This window comes from Achroia grisella, unplaced genomic scaffold (assembly GCF_030625045.1).
Source record: "Achroia grisella isolate CSIRO2021 unplaced genomic scaffold, CSIRO_AGI_Agris_v1 utg862, whole genome shotgun sequence".
NCBI classification, from domain to species: Eukaryota; Metazoa; Arthropoda; class Insecta; order Lepidoptera; family Pyralidae; genus Achroia; species Achroia grisella.
In genome coordinates this window covers 688,299-713,322 of record NW_026713046.1, presented here as the reverse complement: position 1 = coordinate 713,322, position 25,024 = coordinate 688,299, and the positions used below count along the sequence as shown (strand labels likewise).

At 33.5% G+C, this 25,024-nt stretch overlaps 1 protein-coding gene across 4 annotated transcripts in view; it reads left to right on the top strand.

Annotated features, from left to right (window-relative positions):
• LOC131852773 (cholinephosphotransferase 1) overlaps nt 1–15,269 on the top strand; it is a 33,268-nt gene extending 17,999 nt beyond the window's left edge. For 2 of the 4 annotated variants that reach the window (XM_059203493.1, XM_059203492.1), the window contains 5 exons: nt 798–929; nt 2,545–2,703; nt 4,346–4,471; nt 5,442–5,562; nt 14,369–15,269. In XM_059203493.1, the coding sequence (XP_059059476.1) occupies nt 798–929; nt 2,545–2,703; nt 4,346–4,471; nt 5,442–5,562; nt 14,369–14,442 (612 nt within the window). In that variant the 3' untranslated portion in view covers nt 14,443–15,269. The remainder of the gene's footprint in view (nt 1–797; nt 930–2,544; nt 2,704–4,345; nt 4,472–5,441; nt 5,563–14,368) is intronic. The other 2 variants (XM_059203494.1, XM_059203495.1) reach the window with 1 other exon arrangement.
• Nucleotides 15,270–25,024: the final 9,755 nt, after the last annotated feature.

The window sequence follows — 25,024 nt, the reverse complement described above, 5'->3', positions numbered from 1 at the left end:
AATTAATTTATCATAGTCCCCGAGCCAGAGCCTAATTTCGTCAATCATTTCCTCTCGGCCGAAAACTTCTACATTATCTAACCTTAAAATTAATTTCCTACATAAAAACTTAAATTAACTTTAAAGTTATAGAGCATGAGGTCTATTTTTATTTATAAAATATTTATGAAGATCTTTATAGTCTTGAATCAAGTCTTTATAATTTACCTTAACAATTTTAGAAGTTTTATTTACCAGGAGGAAATTGGTCTCATTGACCTATTATTGGCTCGCGGGCCATTAATGGTTTATTTAAATTGAAATGTTCAATAATAAATTCAAACTCATATTAGTTAGTTTAGACAACAAATAATATTACTTACAGACTCAGGCGCACCCTTTTATTGTATTATTAACTTATATTTTGTAGTCTCCTTTTCTTAACGGGGTTATTAATTGGTTTCCAACAATGCTATTTGACTGAATCGTCTCTTATCTATCCTACGTTTGCTGAGTTTGTATTAAATCACTGTGATTAACAATGCACGATAGGGTACACCTGCTAAAACACAGTTTCTTTCAACGAGTGCTTCAGGCGGGGTTGTATTTACAATTTTACACACGGCTATGGTTCACAGCAGCGTCGGTGATATTGCTCAGTTAAAGGAAATGAGTGAAGACAGCACACGCAGTTTTTCTTTCCATTCAGTTATTTAATGGCATACATTTTAATGGCATGTTATTTCTTTTTTTGGCCGCCGTACGCCGCGACGCCGCGCTACGTACGTTTCACGTCATCGCATGCCGTCTAACAAAAGATACCGACCATAAACACGAGTATCAGTCTGCTATCGAATTACGGAGTGATCGCCCTATCCGCGTACCTTATACTTGGATACGTAAATGTCATAATGAGGGGCGGAGTGGGGAAAAATGGCTCCACAGTTGCTGTAAGAATCTTATTACCATTGGTGTGTTAACACTAACATGAAACAGCACAATGTTGACATACTAATGTGATGACGTCACGCCGCGGTGTTGCCAGCAACAAACGCCCAGCGACGGGCCCACACGCTCCCTGTCAATCATCATCATCGGCAATAACGTTTGTGTTGTGATTGTGCTGTTTTCATACGTGTAGTTCGTTTCACTAACTTTCGCTTGTAATGTAGCGCATGCTTTGATTGTAGCTTGATTTTTTTTTTTATATTATTTGTGCACAGACATAGAAAGAAATAGATGTTGCAAACACACTTGTATATATATAGTATAACTAGCTACTCGCCCCGGGTACGGGTACACCCCTTCGCACGGGTGTATAAACCTTCCTCTTGAATCACTTTATCTATTAAAAAAACCGATTCAAAATCCGTTTCCGTTTTAAAGATTTAAGCATACATAGGGACGGACCGACAGCGACAGCGACTTTGTTTTATACTATGTAATGATGAATTAGTTGCTAATGAAAATATTTAATAATATTTTCATTAGCAACAAGTTCATCATTACGTAGTAATGACGAAACTTATTTCTTTGGCCAAAAAAGCCAAAAAAATAAGTTTCGTCGTTCTAACTTCAAAATGACGAATTTTCATACAAACTTTCCTCATCTATTTTATTTTACCCCTTTAAGGGTAACATTTTACAAACTTTGAATGTTATAAATATTTATATTTAATTAAAAAATAAGTTACTACATTTATAAATGGCGATTAACCCATACAACCTTTCATTTCCCCTTTCAACCCATTCGAGTCCTTTTTTTCGCATTGAAAAGAGGTCTATGACCTTTCTCAGGGTTTAGACTATCTATGTACCAAATTTCATTTATATCGGTTCAATAGTTTTGGGGTGAAAGCACGACAGACAGACAACCAGACAGAGTTACGTTCGAATGTATAATATTAGTAAGGACGAATAAAAATAAATTTGTTATAATTTATTCAGAAAGTTATATTATAGTAACACTTGACGACGACCTCGGTAGTCTAGCGGTCTAGCGCGCCACTTTACGACCGATGGTCGCGGGTTCGATTCCTCGCACGGCACAAACATTTGTATTCATGAGTATGAAGTATGATTGTTTTTATCGGTCTGGGTGTTTTCTATGTATAATATGTATGTATTTACGAAAAAAAATTATCTATGTACTTGTATTAGTTATCTAGTACCCATAACAGAAGCTTTAGCTAGCTTAACTTGGGTCTAGATGGCGCTGTGTGAATTGTCCTAAGATTATTATTATTAACACTTGGTATTTTAAAAACCTATATATAAATATATATATAATAAGAAAGGAAGCTAATAACGAGATGACTGCGAACAGGGATGAATGGAAGAGAAAAACATATCACGCCGACCAAATAAATGGGATAAGGAAGAAGCAGATGATGATATGCAAAACCAAGAACCCAAAAATTTAGCTAAGAAAATACACTCAAACTTAAAATAAAACTATACTTAATTGCAACATCTATTTTTTATTCAATCTGTGCAAAGTTTTTTATTTCGCTTCAACATATGTACGTAATTAGAGCTAGTTACATCCCATAACTCTGCTCGCAGGGTACCAGCATCCTATCGCCGGTGATACCGTTCTCGCTGGTCGTGGTGCCAGCTTTCATCATCTTCCAAAAGAGCGAGTCGCAAGTGTATGAGAACCATCCCGCCCTCTATATTATGGCGTTCGGTATGGTAGCTGCGAAAGTCACCAACAGACTTGTGGTGAGTGTATTTTTTACTTTTAATAATCATCATTGCCTTGCCTTTATCCCATTATTTGGGGTCGGCGCAGTATGTCATTCTCTTCCACTGCTCTCTATCGGTCGTCATATCTAAACATACTCTTCTTTTAATAATATGAAAATTATTTATTTTCCACTAAAAAAAAAAATTGTATAAAACAAAACAAATATTTTTGAGGGTATACAGTTAAAAAGTTTTAGCAGTGACTTTGTCCAAGTGGAAATTAAGTTTTTTTTTTGTTTTCATAAAATTTTGCTGAAATTGAATATTTGTCCATGTGGAAAATAACTTTTTTATTTTAAATTTATTTTCCACAAAAAAAAACATTGTCTAAAACAAAAAAAATATTTTTCAGGGTATACAGTTAAAAAGTTTTAGCAGTGACTTTGTCCATGTGGAAAATAACTTTTTTATTTTAATTAATATAATTTTGTTGTGATTGAATTATAATAATAATAAACTTTATTAGCCAACAATCAATAATTTAATAAGAACAGCGTATAATTTGAGTAATTTAATAGACTATGCACATATCATCGCAAGAACAAAATAAAAAAAAAATTGTAAGGTGTTAGAATTGAAATTTTCTATTGCTATTAAAAAATAGGGGTTGGCGATTTAAGGGTGAAAATTTGGCGAGAAAATTAAAAAAAAAATTGCGTTGAGAAACTCTTAACACTTAGGTGTGTAAAAATTAGTTATAAATCTATTGTAAGACCTACTGAATATACATATGTATGTATGTATGTTGGACTCCAGTCTCCGCAATTAACCTCTCATTCGGGCCGTTGTGCGTGCAGAGCCAGACTACTAAAGTACCCAGCCAAGCTCCTCCCAAAAGCGCAGAAGGCTCCTGGTGTCTTCACAGGCTTCACGGAGCGACCTCACCGTTCCGAGGATTACTGAATATACATATAAAATTTCATCAAAATTAGTCAAGCCGTTTCGCAAGAGTATAAATACGAAACCTTTATTATCCGAGTATCGAGTAAGAAGCACCGTTCATTGCGCGATATAGAATAGAAAAGAATTTATAAACTCCACATAACAATGATTTAAAACAATTATTTAAAAGAGCAACACACAAGTATCTTGCTTATTCTTCTTGTGATGAATCTGCATTCCGAATAAGCGGTAGAATAAAAAAAACTTGACTATTCAAAAGTGCTCATATTAAGTTTATTTGAATAAAGATTATTTCTATTTCTATTTCTAATGACCTAAAAAAAATGTAAACAACAATTTACACATTACAAAACAGAGTCAATGTGGACCACAACACAGCACAATGCTGGAAACGGTTTCCAGCGCTGATTTACAAGGATCACTTAAAAGAGCAACACACAAGTTTCTTGCTCGTTCATCTTGTGATGAGACAGCTTTCCGAACGAGCGGTAGATAAAAAAATTTTTATGACTATTCAAAAGTGCTTAAATCAAGTTTATTTGAATAAATGATTTTCTATCCTATTTATATTTGAACACCAACCAAAAGGATACTGAACTCCTAAATTTTAAAGTATAATGTTGCAATAAACGCTTCACGAGAAGAGGTCACAAATCTGATTTATCACAAGTTTTCTTTAAGATAAAATATTTTAACATAAGTATATATATTCCAGGTGGCTCACATGACAAAAAGCGAGATGGAGTACTACGACTGGTCGCTGCTGGGACCCTCGATGCTGTTCCTCAACCAGTACTTTAATAACGCAATACCTGAGTACTACGTACTCTGGTTATGTACGGTATGTGCAAGTATAGTCAACTTAAACGACCACAAATAAAACATGTATTGTTTAGGGCAGTGATTCCCAAAGTGGTCTATATCGACCCCCAGGGGTCTATGACAAACTGCAAGGGGTCTACGATAGCGATTATCTTGTTGTTTTTACTTTATGTTTTCAACACTAAACTTTACGTTTAGTTTCTAACTAATGGCAAACATGAAAAACATGGCAAGATGTCTACGACACAATAAAGTTTGGGAACATCTGGTTTAGCGTATAGGCGATACGCTAAACCAGAGGTTCCCAAACTTTTTTCTTCCAGTGGTCACCGGCCACGGCCCACGTGGCTGAGGGCTGGTGGTAAGTGGTAACTGCCGCCTATATATAGGGTTGCCATCTCTAAATTTTAGAATGACCAGACACACAAAAACTAAGGTTTTTAGAGTTCCGAACCCGAACATGTCGACAGGTTTTTTTAAACATAGTGTAATAAAGAACGGTTAAAAATGTCATAACTTCTACTTTTTATTTATATAACCTACCTATTTAAGCCTATTTTATCCCTATATATGGGACGGACAGACAGCGACAGCGACTTTGTTTTATACCATGTAATAATGTGTTTACCAATAAAATAACTAAATTTTTATATCAGTTTTCTAGTATTCATAACACAAGTTCTATATATCTTATACTAGGTGACGTTGTGTAACTTCTCCAGGTTATATGTTACCTCAGTGTCAAGACTCTACAGCCTACCTCTGTTGAAATATTTATTTATTTATTTAACATTAATGCACACAATATAATATATAGTACAGTACATTTGGCGGAATTAACACCATGCGGCATTTTCTACCAGTCAACCATAGGTGGTGCAGAGAATAATTGTTGGCGGTGCAAAATTATAAATGTAAACAAAATGCAACAAAATATAAACAGAACAAAAATATATATACTTAAGAAATATTCTTAATTATGCTTCCAGATATGGGTATGCATAGACCTGGTGAGGTACTGCGGCCAGATCTGCCTGGAGATCTGCGACCACCTCAAGATACAGTTGTTCCGCATCTCGCCGCCCAGCGCCGCGCCGCCCGACAGAAACGGTACGAACGCGCGCAGGCAGCCTCCCAGACATGCCAAGCGACACTACTCCTAGGAGACACGCACCTACCATTCTCTCTCTGTCTCTCTCCTTCTTTCTCTTTCAACGTACGTACATGCTCGATTGACTTTGATCCAATATTAACGTCAATAGCCGAAATAGAGAAGAAAGTTTTGCTTCATAAGATGACAGAAATGTAGAGTCGTCATTTTAATCTCTCCCCGTAACCGAGTACCCAACTTCGACTTTGATACAATATCAACGTCAATAGCCGAAACAGAACATGATTCGATATAAACGTCGATTGTCAAAACAGAGAAGAAAATTCTGCTTCGAAATGTCACTTCACTCTATCTGGACTACATTCTCTGTCTCTCGTTCTCTCCCTCCGTACCCGAGTACCCAATTTCTACTATAGTTCGATATAAACGTTGATTGTCAAAACAGAGAAGAAAGTTCTGCTTCGAAATGTAGTCGTCACTTCACTCTATCTGGACTACGTTCTCTGTCTCTCGTTCTCTCCCTCCGTACCCGAGTACCCAATTTCTACTTTGGTTCGATATAAATGTTTATACCCGAAACGAAGAAGGAAGTTTCATTTGCCTCATAAGCTGACTGAAATGTGGAACTGTCACCTCGATCTATCTGAAATCATCACAGTCGTGTTGCCTTATCAAACAGTCTGAAACTCATCTGAAACACTTCGTTTTTGGAGCAGTTCTTATTAAGGGAATATGCAGAGAACTATGATCTTAGATACTGCCCCCATGATAAGCCAGCTTCTTTTAGAGCTGAATCGCTTAGTTTCCGAGGCAGTTCGAATAGAGGGAATCATTTATTAATAGGATAGAGGGAACAGAGAACTATGATCTTAGATACTGCCCCAATGATAAGCCGGTTTCTCTTAAGGGTCTGAATGAGAGAAAATAGAAAGTGACACCTCTGATAGAGGCAGCGAAGACTACCAGTGTTGTATCGTCTTTAACTTAATAGTTGAGATTATATTAAAAATAATAAATATACTATAATGAAAATATGTGTCAGATCATAGAATTGACCGTATCTTATTTATTCTCCATTCTGTCAGTTGACAAATACGAACAAGCTAAATTATACTTTGTTTCATAAAAACTGCAATGTTTTTATAGACCTTATGAAATTAAAATGTCGTATATTGTTGTAGGTCATCGACCAGTTTTAGGATGTCATAAATTATGCATAGGGAACATGGGTCAGTAAGTGGCGTATTACGAGCTATAAATATTTAGTTGAGATGCAATATGCAGATGAAATTTACACGTTAACAGGGCACCTATGCAACGGTATTGCCAGTTGAAAAAAGACGGAGAGAGTGTGTTGTTTATGAAAAAATTGTGCCAAATAATTTTATGTGAAAACCGAAATAATCATTAACTGATTACATAACGTGTATGAATTAAGGTACTTAGTTTTTGCCTCCAGTTTCCCACAGTCCACTAAGTCTGCATAGATGCCCTTTTAATTGGACCTACCAATGGACAATGTACGCTATAGTTTTTATGTGTTTAGCGAAATGATAATAATTGTTATATATTTTGATTATTGGTAACAGATTCATACAAAACCAAGTCTGCATAGATGCCCTTTTAATTGGACCTACCAATGTACATTATACGCTATATTTTTCGTGTGTTTTAGCTAAACTATAGTAATTGTTATATATTTTGATTATTGGTAACATATTCATATGACAAAAGCAGGTGTTTGTCTCTTCGATAAAGTGTACCACATGTCTGTTTGGATGACATCAATCGTGAACGGTATAAATTAAAACAAACGATGTTGATTGAAACAAATGGTTTGTTAGAAATTAAATGACATTGTACCAAGAGTCCCATCGTACTGATAATCTGATTACCATGAATACGACTTGACAAAACAGTCTTATTCAATTGTCTATATGTAGATAGGTTGTTAAATTTGTAAATGTATTAATTATTATAATATTTCTAGTGTTTTCACAATTCCTACGAAATGAAATTTCTTTGGAATCTAATGAAGCTAGAGTACGTAGATAGTGTGGCTAGACAATTTTAATAGTTTAATATTCACAGCTCCATCGCAATGAGATGCTAACGGACAGAGAAATGATATCTATAATTTATTAAACTAGTAATAAGTTTTTCATCTATTTTATACTTGCCGTTTTGAGCTTTAAGAATCGTTTTATTTTTCACAGCATTCTAAACTTTATTACGTACTTAATTATGTATATATTTGAATGTATATGTTGCTACATTGTTATTATTATGCCCATTTTGGTTCAATAATAATTTGAGAAGATAGCTTAATAATTGCATTATAAAATCTCTACCTTCTCACTCTCACAGTCTCTTCTGTCTGATTCATTAGGTAAATTAAAAACACGCGATTTTTTTTGAGCTAGTCTTATAGGATATAGTAAGTAAACATTTATATTATAAAAAATGTTATTTAGCAAAATATAGTAAAATTTATTTTAACTAAATAAAAGTAAAATCCCAAGCTCGTAAAAAGCACATATTAGATTTGACGAGATCGTAACGTATTGTCCGTTTGTTTGCCATTACATTACATCTAACCATTTCAATGGCTTTACAATCCTATTCACAGACCTACTGAATATTCACAAAATTTCATAAAAATGAATAAGCTATTTTGTAGTTTTGTTACAAACATTATGACACGAGAATTTTATATATTAGATTATAAATTTATATAATTACAACATTGTACAAATTAATAATAACAAATAACTCTGGACAATTAACACAGCCCCATCAAGTCTATAGTAAGCAGAGCTTGTGTTATGGGTACTAGATAACTGATATAACAACTTAGATTTTTTAAAATAATTCCTAGATAATAAATGAATAAAATGGTCGTTTTCTTAAAGCTCAAAATGAATAACTATCGTTAACTCGGTGTTGGCTTCAACTAACTTTCTCTATATCTACTATTACTGCACTGTCAAACTCTTGTCGGGACATCACTAGCGATGATTACCAGCTTGTCATTGATGATGTACTTGACTAATGGTGATTGTAAATTATATGTTGGTGATAGATTTGTAACTCAAGTTAGTACGCCCTCTAGTGTAAATGTAAGTGTGAGCGATCACAGGATTATATATATGACAGAGTGAAAGTTCAGTCAGTGCTCATTTTGGAATGTTAGTGATAATTATGATAATATTACATCTTTATTGAGCCAGTGCTCAAATTTATACTCTATATATGTACTAGCAGACCCGGCCACGCTTTGCTGGCTGACAGTTTCTTTATATATAAAAATAATATTGCGACTATAAATTGAGATGTAAGCTATCCTATCTTTCAAGTTGGATGAAATTGCACACAATGTGCAAATCAAATTTGCAATCCGTTCAGTTTAGGAGTCCATCGCAAACGAACAACGTGACACGTAATTTTTATGTATAAAGATTATTCTGTGGTATTTATTGTCTATAGGTAGGTAAACGTGTCTTCCCACGCCCTGCAGATGTGTTACTTGTTTTTGTTTATGTAACTACTCGCTTAGTTATTACGGAGTATCGGGTACTGTTATTTAATGGATTTATATCATTTTGTGTTCAGCATGTGTGAGAACACAAATATTCGGCGCGGAAATCTGACCGCCGCTACTGGAAGCGTTACGACCTTTTCTATTGGTGATCAAATTCCTACTGTTATTGTATCTGTACCCATATTGCGACACGTGTTTCGCCTTTAAACGAGGCATCATCAGGAAATGAATACAGCTTCGAAGCCTGGTATTGACTGTTGGAGATCAAACTGCGATAGTTGCATTGTACGTTTAGTCGCCGAAGTACGTGTCGATATCTCCAGCGGTCGATCCCCCGTCCAATTCAAGCGCGGATCGAAATTACGACCTGAGCCGAGAATCGAACCCTTAGTGGTCCCTCAGATTAAAGTCGTATCCGTCAGGCGGGAGTTGGCATTTAGTCGCTCCATAGGTCCTTCCGCGGGTTTGGAGTGCCATCTGCACTCGCTCCTTATCGTCCGGTGAAGCTGTAAAGGCCAGCTGCGGCCAACAGCAATAGAGTAGTCTGAAAAAAAAAACTTGTCGATATATGGGTTTAAAAAAAATAATATAAATCCATTAAGTAATGAAATGGACTTCCGCAAAATTAAAAACCTTAATAATAAAATATGTCGAGTACTAGTGTAAGTAGGCGGGCTCTCTCTTCAGTTTTAGTGACCGGCCGAATTTTCGGAGTGATTTTAAACCAGTTTCAGTTTTGACAGTACATTAAACGAAGTAAAAACTACGTTCATAAATAGCAATTACCTAAAATCAGTTATTTAATGTCAGTCAAATCCAATTCTTAAAATACTTTTTTTAATAATCCAACTGCTGCAAATTATTTAATTATATAAATAAATAATGTATTTGTAACAATCTAAAATTAATAGAAACTTACAATTTTACGAAACAGCCATTAAAGAACGGCGGATTTAATTTCGGTGGATTAAACCTAATTCCCATCGGAAGCTTCTCGATGTATTGTTATTAAGACATTGTTCATCTTTATCTGCTGATTGTAACTTAAATCCTGAAGAAGCAGTTTATACATCAGTCCCACTGTAGTATATGTGGGAAAGAGAAGAAAGCATAATGTCGTCTCAGACCACTGTTCTCACACGCCGTTCACAACTTAATGCACGCATGATGCCAGCAGTGTGCGCTAGAGACGACATTATATTTCCTTCTCATTCCCACATATACTACATCCCTTGTTTTAGTTTTTCATTGATTTTACTTTTTATACAGATCAGTAGTGTATATCTGAGACGACATAATGCTTCCTTCTCTTTCCCACATATACTACACTCAAACATGACCCTTAACATAGTAGTGCGCTTGGTCTGTAAGTCTCTCATTAGGGACGACCACGTTTATTAGTATTGTATAGAATGGAAGGTGTATATGTAATTTGTTAGGATTGTAGTGTAAGTTTGTAAATAATTAGGCATAATAACATGAAATGTTGCGCACGAGCAAATAATATAGTTGACGTGTATTTTCTATGAATGTAAAATATAAACTGATGTACATTTTGAATATTTGTTTCATTCATTCATTGTTATGTTACAGTTTTATGTTATTACCTGCTTAATGTACCGGATGACAGTTTTTACCGTTCGGAAAAAATTACGACATGTATATGATATAGCACTCTATTGCTTTACCTTTAAAGTCGAATTTAAAATAAGATTGTTGCACTTTGTTTATTAATATTTATAAAATAATCAAATTAGACCTTAACCTTAAAGCTTTTGAGTGGATATTCCAAGGTTTTGAGTTGATTCAGTAATGTAATTTTTTTTTATATCATCCAAAATATCGGTATGTCTCATTTTTTAAATTGGACGTTAATAGTGAAGATTTTGAGTGCATATTCCAAGGTTCGAATTATATATATATGTTTATTTTAAATTAGACTTTAATGCTAATGCTTTAGAGTGGATATTACAAAGGTTGTAACTTTTGAGTTAATTGATATTTTACTTGGAGTGCGATAAAGTAATTTATGTACTCAAACTACAATTACATTAAATATTAGATTATTTGAATATCCTCCTAAAATAGAGTAGGATGACCATGGCTAAAAGACACGGCATACAATATTATACCTTAATATTAATATTATTTTAACAGAAGCTAATTATAATTACTATTTTAAAAAGATGGTATCTTAAAAAATAACTTTTTGTTTTTTTTTCCGTGCGATAACCATTGTCATCTTGCATACCGAAGGATTTTTATGTTTTTATGTTTCATTACTAAATACTGTGAATATATAATTAAAATGTTACCAATATATTTAATATATATATATATTTAATTGATTATTAATTGGTCCTTTGATGATACGATGATTATGATAGAAATAATGAAATTGTTATTTATAACCATCGATAAAACACATTTTCTATATCAGTGCCAGGTGTCTCTCCATAGTATTGGTCTGTTTGGCAGTAGGCATTGTATACCAGATTTTATAAAAAATAATCACAAAATTTTCATTGATGTACATTTTATTTTATAATATTATTTTTATCAGAGAATAAATAGTTCTGAATGGGAATTATGTTTCAGTACAAAACAAATAGAAAATAAAATGTACTAGCTAGTTAGCTGTTTAATATAATACACTGTTTAATTATTTACAGACAATTAAAACAATAAAGCAGTTAGCAATCCTGCCGTGACATTATAAAAATTAAGGAATTTATAATCTGACTTACGAAAGCTGTCCATTAAATTTTAGTACTATTAAATTGCCATTATCAAAATCATTACTTTCACTTTCTGTATTTTTTTTTTATCTTTATTGCTTTGCTGGAATAGATAATAATTATAATTTTCTAATTGTACTAAATAAGGCTGTAGATAAGAAATCACCGGAATCAGATGAAAAAATATGCTTAAATTTTAAATTGTTTTCCTTAATTTTTAGTACTTTCGTAATTTTAGGAACAAGGTAACTCCGTTTTTTATAGATATAAAATACTGTTTATTTTCTATTTTTAATGACTCAATAATATATTCATTTAACACTTAACAGAAATAAAATAAAATTGTCTCTGGTACATTTGACAAATAACATAATTTTTAAATTCCCGCCATTTTTTTGGAACAGCTTTCGTTGTACATAGAATTTAAATTCAATGTAATTATATATGGTTTGGGTGTGTAATGTTTCAGAAACATTGTCCAATTAATAATTAAGCAACAAGGTGTGAGGAGGCTAAGGTTAGTGCTATGTTTGTGCTATAGTTGTTTTTTTTTCACGTGTGAATTTTTGGGTTTTTGTTACACTTTAAACAGTATAGTTTACGTTATTTTTTAAGCACGCTATTTTCCATATAATGGTAAATTTTTTTCATAATATTACATAGTAAGTTTTAATTGTTTTTTTTTTTGTGACAATTATTAACATTACACGTATTTGTGACTATCACTTTTTACATTTTGGGATTGCTGTTTGAAAATTTATTTATGAACTCTCGATCCAACTAGACGTAGCATGGATGTATAGTATGTGAAACGAATATTGTATAAATATGCATGTATTATAAATATAAACCTGCCGTAAAGAATATCTTAAAATCATAGTGAAAATCGTCTCATCATTTCATCAATCATTTGTGACCTTAGAAGAAGTAAACAAAGAAATAGATCATGATATGGACTGGTTTATATTGTTTATGGATTTACTATTACATTATTTGTTACAATTTTTTTTAATTACCATATTAATTTATGGTTAATATAGAATTATTGTAAAATAACATATTTTTTGTAACAGGATTTGTCTGAAATCTGACATGATATACAATTTTTAATTACTTTATTCGCAACAACATCCATAATGAAGTCTTTGGATGTTTGTAGCAATATAGCAATTTTGTATGCACATTAAATAGGCGTAGATAATTGTAAGCAACCGTGGTAATAAATTATTTCTAAACAAAATGAGAATTTAATCTAAATAAGTGTAATAAATTAATAAATATATAAACAAAGTAAAATAAAATATAAAAACAAATATATATATATATAAACTTCTGTAAACATTTACGCATGCCGTGGCAACCAGTACTGAAGTCAACACTATATACCTGAACTTTTTGCAAGTTATAATAATTGTAACCTCATAGTCTATACGTCTTGTTGGTCGCTCAAATAATAAATAAGTGCAGGCACACATTTTGAAAATTTTTTTTGGCACAAACTGTTAGTAATTTTTTTAATAGAAATGTTAGTGTTGAAATATTGAGCTGAGAAATTTAAAATAATCGTTTAATTTTTTTAATCTTAATAAAATCAAACGATTATTAGGTTCAGTCCTGACGAACCGTGCTGACGAAGCCGTTCGATTGGCGAATTTTCATACAGGGCAGGGAGTAACAACCGATGCTCTATGCTCGAATCCTACGATGACGTCACGGTTCGTCCGACTCTTATCGGAAATATATGGGAGCACTTAGACGTACCTAAAAATTGGCACTTGTATGTAACTATTTCTAATTTATACATTTATTAGAGGCCATGCATAAGTTATATTTATATATTATTTTCGTCACAATATCCATGGTATTTTACTCATTTTTGTCACAACTGCTGGCATAATAGCATACATATCACATACTTGTATATTATACACTCACACGATCGATCCCCCGTCCAATTCAAACGGGTATCGATATTACGACGGCCTGAGCCGAGGTTCGAACCCCTAGCGGTGCCCTCAGACTAAAGTCGTATAGTCCTTCCGCGCGTTTGGAGTGCCATGCCAGCTGCGGCCAACAGCATTAGAGTAGTCCGAAAAATAATATATTTAGGTATTTTACAATAATAGACTGTAAACCCGTCAACAAAACATATTTGTAAATGTTATTAAGAAACTCCTTGTCACACTCTGTCGAGTTACGTTCTAAGGGATGGGCCCGTATAACGTAACTTCTTAATGACTGATGTCAGTTCCTAACTTGTGACGCAATTTATAGATACACCTTACTAAATGGGCAGCTTCTATGTTTCCAATCCTATCGCTATAGTTTTCTGCATGCTTTAATTAACTGGTTTCGTTGTATTTCTTAACTGACACGCTTTTATTTTCGTTCAACTTTTTTTTATGCTTTATAACTGTTTTTTTTTTAATTGACACGCTTTTTTCGTTTAACTTTTTTTATACGTTTCAAACTAGCTTTTTTGTTTTTTTTTAACTAAATGTAATGTTAAATATTGTTTTTTTACAGTGACGAGTGACAGCGAGAAATCAGACGCTGAGGACTCTGCTCCGTTGCTTAACAACAACACAAGTGTTAGTTAATGGTATATAGGTATATATTAATAGATAAATTAATATATGTAACACCTTGGATTGAAACAAAAAGAAAGGCATACGGCATATTCTCATTCTAACTAAAAAACAATAAGGACCACATGATGGAAAAATCTATCACTTGTTATTTAATATGGATAATATCCTTCAAGCAGACATGTCCGCGAGGGTTGAACGAGTACTGGTTTTTGGACTGGCTAAAAACTACAGTAGTCCTTTATCATTGTGCCGGGATCTCGGGGTCCCGGGGTCAGTTCTGCTTTCTACCACGACCCTTGCGGCATGTCCACAAGGGTAAAACGTGTACTGCAGGTTTTCTACTGGTTAAAAACAACTACAGTACTCCTCTTCTATAGTGCCGTGATCTCGGGGTCCCGGTGTCACTTGTGCTTTCTACCACGACCCACCAACCTCGAATTGGTTATTTAATATGGATAAGATCCATCAAGGAGATATGTCCGCGAGGGTTAAATGTGTACTGCAGGTTGTCTACTAGCTAAAAACAACAGCAGTATCCCTCTGCCATAGTGCCGGGATCTCGGGGTCCCGGGGTCACTAGTGCTGTCTACCGCAACCCTTGCGGCATGTCCACGAGGCTTAAATGTGTACTGCAGGTTTTCTACTGTATAAAAATTACTAAGTATTCCTCTGACATAGTGCAGGGATCTCGAGGTCCCGGGGTCACTTGTACTTTCTACCGCGACCCTTGCGGCATGTCCGCGAGGTTTAAACGTATACTGTAGGTTTTTTACTGGATAAAAATTACTACGGTATTTCTCTGCCATAGTGCCGGGATCTCTAGGTCCCGGGGTCACTTGTTCGGTGCCCCTCATTCGTCTTGGGAGTGGAGAATGAAAGAATATAGCCGAATTGTTATCTTCTTTAGTCGTCATATACAAAAACTATATACAACTAGTTGACCCTGCGAATGTTGTTTTGTTATATAAATTAAAATCGCTGGTAGAAAATAGGGGTTGATGGTAGAAGGGCGAAAATTTAGTGTTATATTTATTTAACATTATAAATAAATATAAATAAAAAAATTGCCCAAAAAATAAAAAAATAATGTTAGGGGTGGACAACCACTATCACTTGGAGTATGAAAAATAGTAGCCGATTCTCAGACCTACTGAATATGCATATAAAAATTTCATAAAAATCGGTCAAGCCGTTTCAGAGGAGTATGGTAACTGACATTGTGACACGAGAATTTTATATATAAGATATTAATTGAAATAAAACTATTGAGTTGAACAGAACATTGACCAGAATGTAAGCATGCGATGTTTTTCTAGTGTTTGTTTTAATCTAAGTGTAACAAGTGCAAAATATGCCTCACAGACCTCGTACACTGAGATAGTTTAAAATAATAGTTGTTATGCACTTTCAATATGTGGTATTACAAGTTCAGTATTTTTAGTGTTTTTTATTATTTATATATACCTACTAGCTGTACCCGCGACTTCGTTCGCGTGGAATTTAACTTTGTTTTTCTAAAATATAAGTAACCTAAGTTACTCCTTACTACATCAGCTACCTGTCAATAAAAGTCCCGTCAAAATCGGTCCAGCCATTTCTGAGATTAGCCGGAACATACAGATAGACAAAAATTGTAAAAAATGTTATTTTGTTGTATGTACCGTGTTTATATTCATATGCATGTAGTAAGAACGGTTATTTCAATATTACAAATAGACACTCCAATTTTATTTATATGTATAGATGTGTAGATACCGTCGTGTCGTACTAGTGCCCCAAATTTTTATTCTTAATTAATGTTAATTAAAAGATATTTCCAAATTAATAGTGAACCAACTATCTTATATACTAAATAATAAAATAGACTGACAGAAATAATTAATACTAGCTGCTCACCTCGGCTTCACACGGACGTACCAATAAAGGAAAATTCTGTCCAGACTTTGTATGGGACCATTCATAAACAATAAAGGAAAATTCTGTCCAGACTTTATATGGGACCATTCATAAACAATAAAGGAAAATTCTGTCCAGACTTTATATGGGACCATTCATAAACAATAAAGGAAAATTCTGTCCAGACTTTTTGTATGGGACCATTCATAAACTACTCACTTGTTGTAAGGGAAGGGATGATGGTGGACAAAGAGGCATTTTGTAAATAGGGGTGGAAGGGTTACTAAATTTCGTGACGTCACAATTAAAAATCTACAAGTGTACTAGACTACTGATAGAAATAATTAAATACATTTTTTGTAAATACAAAATTTACATAGGAAACAACCAGGCCGGTACATACTCATCGATGCAAATGTACCGTGCGAGAATCGAACCCGCGACCACCGGAAGTAAGGTGGGGTGGTAAACCTCTATACCACCGAGCCCTTCAGATTAAAGTTACCAGCGGTTAACTGTCGATGACGTTATTTACCGCAATTGGTTTACTGTTGATTATCATCATTGCTTATGAATAAATGATTATTAACTCTTGTTTATTGGTTTTATTTTAATAAACTAGCTGTACCCGCGACTTCTTCCGCATGGAATTTATGTTTATATTTCTAAAATAAAAGTAGCCCAAGTTACTCCTTATTACATCAGCTACCTGCTAATAAAAGTCCCTTCAAAATCGGTTCGGCCATTACAGAGATTAGCCGGAACAAACAGACAGACAGACAAACATTGTAACATATGTTATTTTGGTGTATGTACAGTATTTATATTCATGTAGTAAAAATGGTTATTTCAATATTACAAATTCAATATATTATAAATTCTTTGATATCATCAGACCATCTTTTTCTCTGACTACCAACTCGCCTTTTCCCTGTCGGTCCCAGCCACTTTGTTAATTGGTGAGCCTACCTTTTGTCTTTGTGACCTACGTGACCTGCCCATTTCCATTTCTCATAAAAGATGCGTTTCCTATACGAGATCACAACTCAAGCACCTTATTCACCGCTTATCCGTCCTTCAGGACTCCATTATCAATCCTTCGGGGAGCCCGAAGTTTAAATAAACTAACATAACATAATAACAATTACTTATACTGATAAAGTGACATAGTACAGTGCGCGGCGTCGGTATACCAACAGTTTGTAATGTCGCTAGTGAGTTTTACTGAACATTAATATATAAAAATCTGTGACAATGATAGCCTTTAGATCTGGCTACGAAGACATCGATAAAAGTACGTATTTCAATCGATATTTTGACGTTTAATGCATAAAATAACCGTTGTCAGTTTAGTCTCAGATAAGTTATTTAATAACTGAGGCATCTTATTTTAGTTTAACTTTGGTATTTATATATGTTTCTATTAAAGGTATACTGGAATTATCAGTAAATAAATTTAAAACATCTGATAAAAAATTGTTTACTGAACAAAGCCTATTACTCACTAAACGATTACAAATGACAAACGAACATATCAATAGTTGTTCATGCACGGGATTTTAATTTAATGTCAGACATAGACACCTAAATAATAAATAATGTAAGTAATCTAACTTAAAAAAAAAAAAATTTTGAGTCTTGCCAGATTTTTTCAATTGAATTTTTATACTGAAGTGGACGGTAGGGAAAAAATATTAATACAAAAACTAGACGTTCATGAGCGGGTAATTACAGGCGCTATATGAATAAAATGATTTTTGACTATAGTGTGACACCAACCTTTCTTTACTCAAAACTTCGATCTCCCGAGTTATCTGTATGTCTGACTAAAACCGCCTTTTGTTTAGTACATTTACGTTGTATTTCATTAAACATTTTTCGGTTCACTATAAATACTTACATTATTACTATTATAAAAACTGTTAACTATATCATTCGGTAGATACGGGCTGTTTGTTGTTGGTTTAAATGTAACATACACTGATAACTTATCAAGTTTACTACGGATACAACTACACATATGTAACTGAAATATATTCAAAGTGTGAGTAATTATTATATATAAATATATAATAATAATAAATTAAGACATATTCAACAAAAAAGTATATCCTGTAGATATAGCCATCCCAAACACACACAATATACAAAGCACCGTCAATGAAGAACTAACAAAGTACACAGACCTAGCAACAGAATTAAAAAAACAATGGAAAGCACACACCATCCACATAGTACCCATAGTTTTGTCATCCACAGGAATTATACCAAAAAGTCTTATCAAACACGTAGACACGTTGCAGTCCTCTACAATAGACCTATTACAAAAAGCCGTCATTCTCAACACATGCCGTATTGTACGGAAATTTCTGTCGTCTTCACTTTTATCATCCTCATATGACTTTTAAACTCGTCCACGCTTGGTTAAGGCCCGCGTGTTTGAATGTATTACCCCCGTAAAAAGGGAGATATAAAAAATATATATATATATATATACTATATAAATTTATTTAACAAAAAAGTTAACATTAGCATACCTACATTAAATTAATTTTGCAGTATTGATAAGATAAAACCGCATATTACTAAATAAATGGTTTTAATTTACTAAAAATTCTACTGCTATTAATATACCAATTTTTGACAATCAATGGACAATAAATATGACACGGCTACAAAACACATTATATATATATATATATATACACCGCCACTCCAATATAGTAAATGATCCAACGTAGCCGCTATACTATATGAATACTGTAACTACCATTTAATAAATTTAAGTAGCTATGACAAGGTCGAGTGGAATGAGTAGTCATGCTCACTAAAATGTCCAGACATGTGGCAGCGCGGCGGCGTGGTAGGTCGGGTCATTGGGCCATCTAAAATATAGTCGAGTACAATGATGGCTGGCTCATCCGTCATACTCGTGAACGAGTGCTGCTTGTAGGGACTGGTCTGCTATTATCACTACGACTTACGACTATTGACTTTATATATTACTATTATTATTACGACTTATTGTGTTTTTCCATTTGAGCGTAAATAAATTAGTGCTGGTTGGTAGTTTGTATTCACACGCTTCGACTTGTAAAATGTGAACTTACAAGGATTGTTTAAAAGAGCAACACACAAGTTTCTTCTTATTCTTCTTGTTATGAGACAGCTTTTCGAATAAGCTGTAGATTTAAAAAAATTGTTTGTGTATTCAAAAGATTTGAATAAATTATTTTCTATTCTTTATGTTCATTGTTATTTAGTTTTTATTTATTAATAATTTACGGCTCTGGATACAAGTCCTATGCTTACCTATTTTATAAAATGTTGCTACGTAAGTTTAATACTACCTCACCCGCGCAACTTCGTCTGTATAGTTACTTAACAGTTCTCTTTATATTTTGCCCAAATTACATAATATATTTTTAATTTATAGCCTACGTCTTATTCTGGAGTATAATTTATATTACTGTATAATTTTATCAAGATCAAGTTAGATATTGTGTGTAAAAGAAACAACACTTAGAAGATGGTTTCCAGGGGAACCGCTTGGAGGTCAACCTGCCATGGTACATTGCTAGCAATAAGATCATCAGTCTACATTACTAACAGTCCCCTATCTCGCCTGTTAATATATCACTTATATCTGTAGTAGTGGAAATTCTTATAATTACTTGTAGGTACTTGGAATATGATAACTAACGTTGTGGCATACTACTGTAGGTACATTGTACCGTACCGTACAATATTAACATACATTCCATTTGCAGTATCTGACCTACTAAAATTGATTTTTTTAATCTGAGTACACACCTAATTATTAAGTTAGATATGGAAATAAAATTAGATAATTTCGCAAATATAATGGTATCTAAACAGGGGCGGATCTACCTAAGGGCTGTTTGGGCAGCCCAGGGCCCTGTGGATACAAAGGGCCCCCAGTCCCCACTGAAACGATATTTAGAATATAAAAAAATATCTAGAACGTTAAAAAACTTTTATAAGGTTGGCAACCCTGAGATCAATCAACCCATGCAAGTGCGCGTCTAGCGAAAGGAACGGGGAATTTCTGGTCGCTTATTTTTGGTCGGTGTATTTTTTTACTTGAGTAATATAATTAGGGACTGTTGGTGGGCTTCCTAAGATTTAGCCCTGGGCCCCACAAATTCACGATAGACGAATACTTTTAGATTATACAACAGGAGTACTGAGGAGGGAAATCGGATTGCGAGCAACGTACCATGTCAGGTTGACCTCCACGCGGTTCCCCCTGGAAACCATCGTCATAAATTCTTGGTAAATTTGTCACGATGGGCTAACTGACCTGACCTCATCCTCATCTTATCATCTTCCACTGGGGTACCAGTGGAGGATGATAAGATGAGCATGAGTCAGCGTAAACTGTTAGCCCAGGGCAGGTGCAACATTCCATTATTATCCATAAAAAAACAGGAGTACAAGAATTGAAAACAATAAATAATAAGAATTAGTAGGTAGTGTAAATAATAATGTATAATTATATATGGGTAACGTACAATAAGTAGAATGTAATAGGTAATAAGCATATAATAAAAAAACTGAGGAACTTGAATACATAATATATATAGAAAACACCTAAATCAATACAAACAATCATGGTCATGAATTCAAATGTTTGCATCGTACGAGGAATCAAACCCGCGACCATCGGAAATAAAAATATACTAAACCATTGAGACCGCTACATTTTTATTCGAGTTACTTTAAATAATGTAGAAAAAACAACGAATCATTTCAAGTGATAAATTAATTATCTGAGTCACAGAATTGTTGTGTACAAAGAAGTAGGTACTTATTTGCGTCTGAGACTGTAGGAACATATTGGAATTATATCTATTCCGAGTAAAATGTTTATTATAACCTAACCTTTGACTCAATAAATTCTCACAGATCTACAATGACCTCTCCCCTCAAATTATCATTAAATTATAATAATAATTTATAGTAGAGCAAATAATTCGTATATTGTTATTGCTAATTTATTTCATCAGGCGCACATTGCATAACTTTGTATAGTCGGTTAGTTTATAATTTATGAAAAACAAGTGACCCGCCCCGGCCTATTATATATGTACTAAATCAAATTAGAAATAATTTATTCATGTAGAACATTTTAGCCACTCATGAACGTCTAATTTTTTGTATTATAATAGTTTTTTCTATCTAATTGAGTATACAGATTCATTCGCGAAAATTTATATATGCAAATGTGTTCTCATATTTAGATAAATAACCAGAATATATATGCTCATGGATAATACAATAGATATTCATCTTATTGTATATTTGTTGCGGGTAAATGAATACTATGTTGTTGGTTGAGACGATGTATATTACAGATGATAATTAACTGACAATATGTACATATAAATATTGATCTTATATACTAAATGACAATAGGAAAATGTAAGGTGGGGTGACACAGTTTAGACACGGCAGTGCTTAGTACACAATATTGGATTTGTCTTACTAGACATTATTAAATGCAATTATTATTTCTAGGTAACTGTGTCCCATATGTTCTTTCTGTAGCATATTAGTGATAATTGTTATTTTGTATTCACGCATTTCAGCTTAAAAATGTAAATTTACAACAATTAAAAGAGCAACACGCAAGGTTTCTTGCTTGTCCTTCTTGTGATGAGACAGCTTTTTGAATGAGCGGTAGATTAGAAGAACAACTATGACTATTTAAAGGTGCTTAAATTATGACAATATATTCTTCATTTATAGTATAAGTATTTATGATTTATCAATCTATACATATAAATTAAATTGAAGTGTCTGTTTGTAATATTGAAATAATCGTTTTTTACTACATGCATATCAATATAAATATTACGTACCAAAATATCATTTTTTACAATTTTTATCTGTCTGTCAAAAATGGCTGGACCGATTTTGACGGGATTTTTATTGGCAGGTAGCTGATGTAATAAGGAGTAACTTAGTCTACTTTTATTTTAGGAAAAAAAAGTAAAATTCCACCGGACGAAGTCTCGGGAACAACTAATAACTATATATACATATAAACCAATCTGTATTATTATAATATATAATATTAATTTGAAAAGAATACGAGCTGAGTTTCTTGTCAGTTGTTCTCATCTCGATATCATTCCGAACTGACGGTAGATTTGACATATCATAAGAGTCTGTAATAGACCTACATGAATAAAGATATTTTGAATTTAAATTTGTATATATATATATATATATAGACCAACATATTATATTTTATCTAAACCAACAATATTTAGATTATCTGAATATACATCATATTCATAGAATTGCTTATCTGTAACGGTTTTTTCTGACCCTCAGATAACGTACCATGGAAGTGGTCAAGAGACTTGGTATCGAAATCCTTGCTAAAGTGTCTCTGTATACTAGAGACGCTGAGACATCCGAAATCTCAGAGGAAAGCGGACAGAGGTGAGTAATTTTTATTTATCTCTTAATATAAACTAGCGAGTCGCCCGGCTACGCACGGATGCATTACAAATCTTTGTTTTCTGTTCTGTACTATATAACACGCATGTATTTAGTAGTGTAAGATTTATATAATTGTATATGCATATTGATAAATCTAATCTTCCAAATAAAGATGGGTGACACTGCATGTTGTCAACTCACCCGGCCGGCCAGCGGTGGTTCTGGGCCAGACGGATAAGGTCTGCCTCGGTGTCACTGTTAGGCAAATTGTAACATCTCGGCTGGAGTTGTACAAAAATGGAAATTAAATAAATATAATAATATTAAAGTAAATTAAAAAAGGCACGGACGAATATGTCTGTGGGCAAATGTATTTAAATATAAAAAAAAAAAAAAAAACACGCATGTATTAAACATACCTATATATGGTGGGCCGGGTCATTGGGCTCCCTAAAATATGGTCGAGTGCAGTGATGGCTGGCTCATCTGTCATACTCGTGAACGAGTGCTGCTTGTAGAGACTGGTCTGCTCTTATCACTACGACTGATTTAATCTTATTGTGTTTTTATATTTGACCCTAATAAATTAGTGCTGGTTGGTAGTTTGTATTCACACGTTTCGACTTGTAAAATGTGAACAACAGCAACACGCAAGTTTCTCGTTCGTTCGTCTTGTGATGACACAGCTTTCCGAATGAGCGGTAGATTAAAAAAAATGTTATGACTATCGTGCACAAAAGTGCTTAAATTAGGTTTATTTGAATAAATGATATTCTATTCTATTCTATTATCTTCTATTCTATTCATATAAACCTTCCTCTTGAACCTCTATAACTATTTCTAAAACTTCAATTTACCATTACAATATTTTTTTACAATAATTTTCTCGGAAACTGCAAAAGGGTTAACGGTTAACCGTTATTTTATAATCAAAAAGATTGATTATAATAAATCAACATCATCATCATTGCCTTGCCTTTATAACATTATTTGGGGGTCGGCGCAATATATCATTAGAATAAATATTACTATATAAATACTGCTAGCTCGCATTTATACCCCTTTATTTGTGCCTGCATACCTCTAATTATACAGTTTCTTCATTTAATATTTTGGTTACTCATTCACTCACTATGAAATAAGCTATTGAATCATGTGATCCACACAGCATATTCTACTTAATTATACATACCCCTTTAAACTATGTATGATATTGTATTAAATTAATTACATTATATGTCCATGAATCACTTATTCGGGGTTCCACTGAAAATCAGCGTCGTGGCTTTTGTCATGGCATAATGCTGAGATGGGCCCCTTACACACACATCAGTACAGTGACGCGGTGGCGATGCTCCGCAGTGGTGGATAGGAAATGCATTTTACTTTATCATTATTACTTAGTATTGGTTTATTATTATTATTATTATTTATTTGTTTGTTACTATTTTGCTCTTTTTTTTCTGTATATAATGATTTCATCTCTAATTTAATGAATTGTTTTTTATTTACGTTTATCTTATATAATAATTTATGTGCAGCTGTCAGCATCGTTTTTATTGTGTTGTGATGTGTGATGTAATAAATGTTATTCTATTCTATTCTAAAAAAAATTGTTTCTATGAGAACAAGCCGCGTTATAAAATTGTAGTCTATTGTTGGATAAAATACACAGACAGACATAAAAACTCATTAATATTTGCTGTCATAGACAAGACCACGTCGAAACAAAGGCTTTGATCAAATGAAATATAACGTAGTGCTGCAAAGCAGGTAAGTTCGAAGCAATCAGTCAGTGATGTCATTCTTAGTCATACTGTAGGGGAAAAAATAGGTTAACCTTTTTTTTTAATAGAATGGTACATCCCTTTTTTTTTAACTTGTAGAAAATCTTCAAAAGACCTTTACTCCGCTGGAGGGATGGCGGAGTAGTGTATAAGATTTTTATCCACTAAAAACCACACGATGTACCTTCAAGCCCCTATGCCGGAGCTGGGAGTTTCGCATGTGCATTCCACTCTGGATGATACATCAGCCTGCTCTAACGGTTTAAGCTGGTGGAGTACCAGTGGAGGATGATAAGATGGGCATGAGGTCAGATGTTTATACTGAACTGGACGGTAGAGAAAAAATTATAATACAAAAAATTTACTGTTCATAAGCGGCTAAAATGTCCTACATGAATCAACTAGCTACTCGCCCCGACTTCGTCCGGGTGTAC